General features: G+C 41.4%; 1 protein-coding gene across 1 annotated transcript; it reads right to left on the reverse strand.

Moving 5' to 3' along the window:
* Positions 1-406: 406 nt before the first annotated feature.
* Positions 407-5,467, reverse strand: LOC137986424 (uncharacterized). The gene is made up of 6 exons (XM_068833527.1): positions 4,094-5,467; positions 3,193-3,394; positions 2,765-2,872; positions 2,101-2,333; positions 1,011-1,158; positions 407-924 (listed from the first exon to the last, which is right to left on the reverse strand). Exons 1-6 carry the CDS (start codon positions 5,465-5,467, stop codon positions 407-409), a joined length of 2,583 nt encoding a protein of 860 aa, XP_068689628.1.
* Between the last annotated feature and the right edge of the window lie 5,005 nt (positions 5,468-10,472).

Consider the following 10,472-nt stretch of genomic DNA (forward strand, 5'->3'; position numbering starts at 1 on the left):
TAAGGCCTCAAATGTCCGAACACTTTTACTGGGGTCACTGCCCAAACACATTGATTTCGCAAAATTACTGTGTTCTTGTACCTTTTGTTGCTCTTTTGCCATAGAAAGCTTTTCAGACTTTTCCAGTTTCTCTGTATTTCCATCTTCACAAACTTCAGATGGTGGTATGCAAGTAATATCTGAAGGTGCATTATAGGAAACACTAAAACTCTTGTCGTGCGACTCTGTATCGGAGATGTTTTGTAGACGCAGCATCCCGTTGTTGTCAAGCTGAAGGCTCCGACTAGGTCCTGCATGAACACGAATCGCTTTCTCTAGCCTCAATACGTATGCTTCATTGATACGTACATTACTTGTGTGTATTTTGAGGCGCATCATGAACAAGTGGTTCCCTGGAAGCATCATGTTAAAAGAATAGTTGGAGCGATTGATGACATTGTGCAAAATGCTCTTCAACTTCTGTGTTGATAACAGCATTTATCTCCGGGACTAGCGACACACGCCTCAAGAAATCTGCAGGACATGATGAATTCCTCTCGTGAAAGCGATCACTTAGGGAGTACCTATCAGATACTCCAGTAAGTGGATGAATTTCATCTCCGTTAAGTTCCGTTTCATATCTGAGTGCTTTTGGGAGATGAATGCCCTTAATCCAATGTAGATGTCGCACCAAACGGCCTTCCTTTGCTGCATTTATGTTCGCCTCAGATGGCTCGAATAGCCTCCCCACATGCGGCCTGAAGAAATCCTGTACTGTATTGTTGGCGTGGGCTGCAAGTCGCTGCGGTATATCAGAAATGCTAATGGAGGGAGGAAATGAAAGAGATGGGAGCAAGTCCACGTAATCTCTTGGGCTCTCGCCACGCAAAACGAACTTGATGCAATAAACCACCATATGAGGACAAGACCCTGATGCCCAGCCTCCTGCAAAAAAACCGGTTGGCGAACGTGTTAAGCCATATTAAATTTTGTTACCCAGAAATAAAGGAATAAAAACAAATAAAACCTACCTGACGATCCCCAGATTTTTGTGAAAATTTTCTGGAAATTTTCAGGGACTCCCAGCTTCTTCCGCAGGTAGGTAATGCAATCTGGTTTGGACATTCCGTTTGCGTCTTTCATACCATAATTACGGCAAATTCCTTGGAGAGTTTTAGTCTGAAAACGACAAGTGATTGTTGGAGTCATTAGCGTGTTGTTCGACCCCAACAAAGTGGCTTGAGCATATGTTATCTATATATATATGAGAGGTAAGTGAATGAACACGCTCAAGCGAGCACGCAAACTCGCCTAAAAACGGCGGGGGAGGGTAGAAGGATAAGAGGGAGGCAGTCGGTTTGTAATTAGGGTTTCCACTGTTCGTAACAAAAATTATCAGAAAGCATGAGTGGTTGAATAGCAGCGCAGGTTCTTAAATCAAACCAAGTACTGAGGTAATCAATGCAAGTGGTTTATTGAGATTTCGGTACACAACTAACAATCTCTTTCATTACATGACCAGCTACGTCTGCTGGCAAATGAACCAAATCCCGGGCTGTGATTGGCCACCGGAGCGGGCAAGATGGATCTGTACTGCCGGCTCGAGATTGCTCGCTTGGTACCGCAAGATCGAATAGCAGTTTTCGGTGTTTTATTCCGGAAAAATAAATTAATCATTTATTTATCAAGCTTGTTCAGTCCAGGTGTCTGGATAATGGCCCCGTCCTTTTTTTCCGTGTTTATGGACGTCGACTCTCTCGGGGTCCATAAAGCCGCAAAAAAAAAAATACTTGGCCAATATCCAGATATCTTGACCTCACGTTTGGTCAATAACCCATATATATAATGCATGGTATGGGACTATTGTTCATTTCCGTATTAAGGAAATAAAAAAAACGCTCACTTCAAGAAGAATCTACGTTGAGTTTAAGGTGAGATACCCCTTTGGTCGCTAGCTTAGTAGTGAGCCCACCACATTTCGACCCCTATCATTTCGATTGTTCTCATCTTGCAAGAAATGTGGAATTTCTTCATGCATTGTGTCAACGTTCGTCCCTAGTGCTGCGATGGACAGAAGGGACGCTCGGTACATCAATTGATCTATTAACTTAAAAAAAAAACCTGTGCGAAGTGCATCATTTCGATGAGAGCTTCTTCAAAAGGAGCGTTTTCAATCACAGCCATGGAATTGTCGTGCGTATCCTGGTTTCCTTCTTCATCATCTTCAGTCAGGGAGCGACTGCATTTTCTATGTTCCGTATTAAAGACTACGTTCCCTTTTCGAGAGTGACGTCCGATCCAGGGTGCCCAGTAGGTGTAGCTTGGTTTGATTGTGAAGGGATTCTTTCCCTGGCCTGCAAAGAGAGGGTCCGAAATTAAAAAGGCAATTTCTTGGACATTAAGCATAATTACTGTTTTACTTGGGGCCTGCGACGGCAGTCTAAATGACGGGATTTGTTGCCTTCCTAAATCCATTCTCATAAGCCACTCAACGTGCAGTTGAGCTAGGGAAGAACGTATGCTCTACGAAGTGGCAATTGCTACCTAAAAGGGTCCTTGTGTCATATTTCCCTTTTCAGAGTTTTCAGTGATGTGTGCGGACCGAAATTGGGCATTCGCATCAGATTTTCACTAAACATGACTAACATGATGATAAATATTTACATTGCATTGTTTGTGTTTACGCTAAAACACCTTGGAATATTTATATAAATATTTGGTTAAATTGGACGAGAGTTGGCCTTGAGGACGTCCATTAAGTGATTAATGCGTATAATTCTTGTACCTCGGAGAAGTCCACGGGCAACAATTGAGAGTGCGATTTGTCGCCAGAATGCTGTCATGTCGACTTCGTCGTTCTTGTCGGTTAGCTCGGGAACTTCAAGTTCATCGACTGAAAGATTGATCACATGTAAGGTCATCCTATCGGTTCCTCAAAATAATCTTTGATATAAATATTGATTTATTTTTAATGTTACCTTTTCATAGCTCTGACTTATAACGTATGGAAATTAAAACACAAGGTAAAAAAGACAGCTATCCGACACTCAGAAAACCTAAAAATGGTGCAGTAGGGAATTATGAACCATAGCAAAGACAATTTGTTTGTGGAGATAAAAACATCAACAAAATCTTAAATATAGACAAAACGGGCCCTGCGAGCCAAGACGAAGCTACGTAAGGGCTGTGCGGAAATATCAACGAAGTACATACGAGCCAATGAGAAACATCCCTTCTTGCATAAGTCCCACACCAGGATGGGTGGGTAATAACCACATCGTGAACAGAAGTACTCGTAGCCATAGTCACTGAGTGCTTCAAAATGAAGGTAAGCGTTTCTGAAAACGCTGTCGGCGACATCGATATGCAAAGTGTGGCGAAGGACAGATGCAGTTCTACTCACGGCTGTATTTTCCTGTTGACAGAAACGTATCATCACATAAATCACTAATAGTTGATACTATAGCTGCCCCTGCTGTTTACTCACACGCTGGTTTCAATATGCATAGCCCAGGTTATCCTCCTGTCGATCAAGCCCGCAGCGTAAATATTTCCTTCACGATGTTAGTCGAAGATAATTGTCAGATTATGCGCAAGGCAGTTCAGTCTTCCAGTTCCAGAATTTTAATTTTACTAGTGCTTTCCGGCTTCCCTGTACTTAAGTTAGTCTGCATATGCTTATAGTTTTATTAGAATCCACTTCGGTCAAGAGTCCAGGAAGCAATTTTGGAGAAAAATGTCTCGAGGTGAGGGTCAAGAGTGGTTACGACAATTACCTTCATATATTCTCTCATGAAAAGCAACAGAGCTACAGTGAAAATGTGCCTATCGTCAAAGTTGTGAAGGCTTTCTTCAAATTCCTGTCACACATGTCACACTTGTTGCATCTTTTGTAAAAGGTACTGACATCTAGAAACAGATGATAGAGTGTTGTCAAGTTTTTGTTACAATTCCTATAAAAATGAAAGGAAAAACTGCGAACACTATATATCGACAGAATTACCGAGTAACCTTTAGAGTGTAAACTTCAGTGCTTGGGTCTTTTGCATGTCTGCAGTCAGATTTGTTGTGAACGAAGACATTGCAATTACAATGCATGATAGAAGCTATGTACCTCAACAGTTAATCGCGTATTTTTTAAAGGGAAAAAGATCAAAATCAAAATAATGAGGGAGGTGGCGAGGTAGTCAAACATGACTTGAATAATGGTGTGTATCCTGACCTCACCTGTCTTCACTTTCGTCAAATCTATGATCATGGCTCGACCAGTTATCTCGTAAGATCCACACAAAGCATTTCTGCAGTGACAGCATTCTTCTTCCCTTGGCTCCAGTGTTGAAGGAAGACGCTCTAGGTGCTGAATCGGGACGTTCGCTGGTATTCGTTTCTTATCCAGCTGGTAGACAACCATGTCATAAAAGCCCTTTCCCGATGGGGGGTAAGCAGGACATGCCTTAACACTTTGATTACTACTCGTGTCATATTCAGACAGCTTGTCTTCGTCATCGTCTTCATCTAATTCTTCTTCCTGGTCTCCGCTACTTTCAAGGAAAATGCTATCTTCCTGGTAGAGAAACCATTTCGACACAGCCTGGTGAATGCAAGAAACCTTTGCTCTGCAACATCGGCAACACCACTTTCCAGTTTGTGAATCATATGACACAACTACCCTACCAAAGCGTGACCAGTAATGAATACCGCCATCATACACTGAAAGGTAAACAGTTCTAAAGGAATGGCCGATCTCGTTTGGAAACCGAACAATAAGTGGGCTACCGGCTTGTGTAGCTTTGGCTCTGTGAGATAAACATAAAGCTTTCCGTTTTTTGGTAAACCATTTCAACTGACTACTAGCAATGTTTTCGAGAGATTCGTCAAGAAGTGGCGGTGGAGTGTCAAATGCGATTGCATACTGAACACTTTGCAAGTGGACGCATTCAAAAGCAGGATGCCCACTTCTCTTTGCTACTTGTGCAGCTTCCATGCAGCTATCTAACTCACAGGCGCTTGAGGCTATGTATGGGTCATCTTTGGCGTGCGTCTTTTGCTGACAATGAATGGGGTTTGCTGAACCTGAAAATGTTCTACTTATCATAAAAATTCCCTTTTCAAAATCTACACAAATCCCTTTTAGGAAACGACCAGGATGAATGAACGCTTCTACTTTCCTCTTATGTTGCTCTCGCACATGCCGCTGCAAAGCTTTATTATTAGGGTAGTATTTGAAGCAGTCTGGGCAAAGGAGTTTGCCTTCAGCTGATACAAGTTCTTTTTTTCCTTTTATCCTACTTGACTCGTGCTTCGCTCTGTCAGTTGTAGCGGAATTCCGTGGAATGGCAGACTCAGTCGCTCTGGAATGAGTATGAAGGTGTACCGTCATTTCATTTCTTCTGTAGAAAGGGCGGTAACAGTGACAACAGTGCCAATGACCACGACTTTGAAGCATCTTCGCTTTTATGGTGAGGCAGGGAAGAATGCATTTCAGCATTGCTTTACCTAGAAAATTGCATAAAATGAAATAAGCGCTGCGCGCCTTGATTGATTATCACGGGGATCATCAACTCTTATTATTCCCTAACTATCAGGCAGAGTCATCCCTAGTACAAGCTACCACCAGCTTCAGCTGGCATTAGTGGCAATTCATAAAGAGCAGAATCTGTCCAGTAACATCAGCCCTGAAGACCTTGCTAGGAAAACACCGTAATCAATTTCATTGAACGATAAAAAGTAGGGACGACGACCGCACTCAAATATGAAATGCTCCGGCCAACTGTCTGGAACAAGTTATAGTGACCATGCATATTTGCAATGATGTTATGACGTTCGTTTTACAAAATGCACATCATTAGTGAAAATGTATAGTTCTTATTACAGTTATCTGAGTAGGTAATTAAGACCTGATTGAGTAAGCTATTTCCGTTGCATTTGTGGGGAAAAAATGAGATTTATCTCGTGCCCCTAATTATTTTGGCATGATGGCATAATAATACGCTGTCGGTATACATTGCAAATAAAAACATACACAACAAGTAGTTAACTGTAGATGTTAGCCTTGGTATTGAAAGCCGCAAAGTACCGTCTATACACTTTCCAAATTTCTGTCGGTTGCTACACTTTCGTTTAAAACGAGAAGTAAAGTTTTTTTTACGTTTTCATTCAATGGGAGACACATTCAGAGTGCTCATCTTCATGAATTATTTTGTGATGCCAGTGACTCTTCAAAAAGTGCTCTTTTAGTTTGCATTCTTTTGGTAGAGGCTGCCTTTCCTTCCTTGGACAAAGACTGCAATGATACAGGCGTCCCTTACAGGGTGAAGGACACTTAGCATCACCGCAACGATCTAATTTTTCAGGAAAACTAGCAGCAGTGGCTGGAATGATAGACACATGCTCTAATAATTCTTCCTGCAAATGAAAAGAACCTTTGATTGGTAAGCGGCTGAAGGCACATCCGTGAAGAAGCCAAAACAAGAAATCACCAAAAAATAATCACGTCTTACTTCAATTGATGACATGATGCTCGCGCTTCCTACGCGCACACACTGAACTGTTGATACGCGTGACACTGTTACCTTTCATGGGACAAACCAAGATGGGTGAACGTAATTTCCTTGTGAACAAGTTGATGATTCAGGCGTGCAAGTGAGGGTCACTTGATCGATTTTTGGTGATGAGAGACCTACGAAAAGGATTCTGGGATCGCCAAAGGGAAAACATGGCATGCCAAGGAAGACAGACGTACATGACCACAGAAAGTTTTTTCTTTGTCAAATGCAGTGAATGTTGGAGAAAGAGTAGTTACAATTGCCCGTGAATCTGTAAAACATAAAGATGACTGAATAATTTTATGCGGAAATTTTAAGTTTCAGGTTTGTATGATGGATTTGATGAAATCCATCGATTACACTTCAAGTTGCGTAAGATCGATTGTGAAATTTAGCTATAATACCGCTGAATTTCACAAACAATCTTATGCAAGAAAGAGCGAAAATCGATAGATTTCGTGATATCAATCACTTTTGATGTTGGCGCACAAATTTTGCAGCCTACGTGGCACGGAAAATCACGACAAAGATGCGCGTTGTCCTTTGTCCAACGACACAATGTTTTGGCTCATGTTTCTGCTTGTGAGACCCACAGCGATCCAAAATCCTCTGTGTATAACGTTTGGCTCTGTGAATGAGTCACCGGCATCCAATGGGCCACATGAAAAAAAAAAATCGTTTGCATTATCTGTAGGATGCGATGCAAGGAGACGGGCAGTTGTCCTTTATCTGATTTCGGCTGGTGGTGTAGTTTACAGATGCTTAAAATCATTTAGATCTTGTGGCGTTGAATTTTGTAAAGAAAACTTTGATCGCGGACGTGCACTTAATTTGATAACATGGACAGATTCAACAGCTAAGAAAAGAAAGCAAGAGTACCAGTTAACTTTTTGCCTCCAATACAAACATATTCACTCTACTAACCAACGTGAACTTTTCTTCAAATTTATTGGCTACAGCTAATAATATAGAGTTGGTGACAACTTGACAGACAACTACAAGAGGTTTCAGTTTTGCGAAGTGTCGTTGTATTTCAGACGTTCTCATGCAATCAGTGTTCCAATAAATAATGTCGACTATCGATGTAATGGAGGCACAGTTAGCCCTAACGGATAAGCAAAACTTAACGGTCATCATAAAAAAGGTTGTCGGGATGATAAATTAACCCTTGTCCCTAACCCTTCCTGAGACCATTGAATGTACTATTGTAGCCTGACATCATGTATATATCGGCAGCGAACGATCAGCTGGAATGGTGAAATCGATTTTATCCAGTACATTTACTAATTTAGTACACACCGATAAAGTCCTGTGCGTAATTGTTATAAGCGATTAGAATCTGCATTATATTACTTGCACCAGCCGGTGACAGCTTTGCGAAATAAAGGCATGTTTATTGAGCTTGAACGTATCACGAACTAGTGATTATTCTGTGATCACACTTCAATCGAAAGTTCCCCATTGTGCTTGCAGTTTTTTATACATTCGTCATTGACCGCGAATGACACCAATGCCTTTCAGATAACTTGAGTCGTAAAAAAGTTACATCCATAACTGATGAAATGAACCCCTTAATTTATAAATCCCTGGATTGTCCCACGTATGGAGAGTGCAAAAAAATGCTAATTAAAGTTGACTTCCGCGGTTACTAATTTTCCTTTTTTTTTTTTTTAACGCAACACCTAAGAGTAAGAGCGGCTACGATAATTTACAATCTTGCATGACTGGTGCACGCCTAGAAAAGTGGTTCTTGCGAAATCGAAATGGGAAACACCAAACACTGTAGAAAACAGATTAGTAATTTAAGCTCACAAAGGTCATCATTATGGTTATTTGCAAAATCCTGTATAGCTCGCTTTTAAAGATATGCATGTATGTAAGATTACACCAGTGTGGAGAATTGGAACTACTGAAACCAAACGTGTTTCTCAAATGTGTTTTGACATGATATGATCTTTATCTTTCAACTCTCCCACTAAAAGGCAAAAAGCATAATAGGTTAGCTAAAATTATTATTCTGTTCGTTGCCATGGTAACGGTGAACAATACCAAATTCGTTACAAGTCGACGGCCATTTTTGAAAGTGTTTCATATAGCCTGTAAGGTCGGACCTTACAGATAGCCCTTACGCTTAAAACCTGTCCGTAAATCGTGCCTGGTGTATAAGATTTACGACGAAAACTGACTCTTTGACTTTCCAAGCAGAGACGCCTATATTAAAAAATGAATCGCATACAAAGAGGTTACCCTTTCGATAATCTTAGATAACTCGTAAGGTCAAATTGTGACACTACAAACCTTGAAAATCTCGGGAGAGGCGGATTTGCCGCAAACCTTTTGTTTTTTAGATTTGAAACCAAAAAGTTTACATGTTGATAACTCTGCAAGTTTGACTTTTACACACGACGACATCTGCAACTGGCTTTTTGTAGAAAAGGTGTTGAAGGAAATTATATTATTTGTTGTTGTTGTTGCCGTGAAGGGAAACCCAGTTTTGTAGAGAATTAAAGTAGGGGATAAAACCTGCTGTAAGCCACGTGAATTTACAATTTCACATGGTAGACTTCAGTGGACCTGAAATCTCGTAGATGCGGCCCCGATTGCTCGAATTATCAAGTCTTAACAAATGTCACTGATAAAAGCCCCTATCAATAGTTCGAAATTAACCACGGGTGGCGCAAACGCCGGTTAGTTTTAAGTATCGTGGTACAGTCTAGGAGCCTAGCTAGTTAAGTTGCTAACAACTGCTTTAAAGGACGTGTTGCACAATCAGAGAAACAACGTGGCGGTCCATTTGCCTTGTGGTGGTGTGCAACCGAGGCACAAAAGAACTGGTAAAGGAAATTTAAGTTTGCAAAAGCGACTCTCAGAGGCTGTCATTAAGTCACGCTACGGATTTCACGTAACTGCATTCAGTTCGTTGTCCAGTTCTTACCCCCGGTTCTTACCACATTTTCTTGCGCAGAAAAATTTGGCTTTCGATTCATTCCCGCAGCCGGTTGTAACTATTTACACCTCTGTCAAGTGCTCCAAGCCGCCGGGCACTTAAAGTAAAGAAACCATGTCGCGATGAATGGACAAAATACAAAGAAAATAAATAAAGAAATAAACTTTCGCTGAAGAACTCAGTCAACCCGGATTTTTGGGATATTATATTGTAAATTAGGTTAAGTGCCTTATATGGTGGGTGATGGCTTGTTGTTGACAATCTCATCCATACTGGGGGCTCGTAGGTCAGGGCCTGATATGGTCTGTCATGGCTTTATAAATGAGGATCTCATAACAGGGATTTGATATGATGTGTCAGAGCTTTAAGTGACGATCTAATTACAGGGGCTTGATATTGTACGTCAGGATCTGATATGGTGTGTCATAAGGTCATATTGACGATCGAATATCAGGTGCTTGATATGGTTGGCCGGGGCCTGATATGGTGTGACATGAAGTCATATTGACGATAGAATATCAGGGGCTTGATATGGTTGGTCGGGGCCTGATATGGTGTGTCATGAAGTCGTATTGACGATAGAATATCAGGGGCTTGATATGGTTGGTCGGGGCCTGATATGGTGTGTCATGAAGTCGTATTGACGATAGAATATCAGGGGCTTGATATGGTTGGTCGGGGCCTGATATGGTGTGTCATGAAGTCGTATTGACGATAGAATATCAGGGGCTTGATATGGTTGGTCGGGGCCTGATATGGTGTGTCATGAAGTCGTATTGACGATAGAATATCAGGGGCTTGATATGGTTGGTCAGGAAGTGATATGGTGTGTTATGAAGTCATATTGACGACAGAATATCAGGGGCTTGATATGGTTGGTTGGGGCCTGATATGGTGTGTCATGAAGTCGTATTGACGATAGAATATCAGGGGCTTGATATGGTTGGTTGGGGCCTGATATGGTATGTCATGAAGTCGTATTGAGGATAGAATATCAGGGG

This window comes from Montipora foliosa, unplaced genomic scaffold (assembly GCF_036669935.1).
Source record: "Montipora foliosa isolate CH-2021 unplaced genomic scaffold, ASM3666993v2 scaffold_207, whole genome shotgun sequence".
Taxonomy (NCBI): Eukaryota; Metazoa; Cnidaria; class Anthozoa; order Scleractinia; family Acroporidae; genus Montipora; species Montipora foliosa.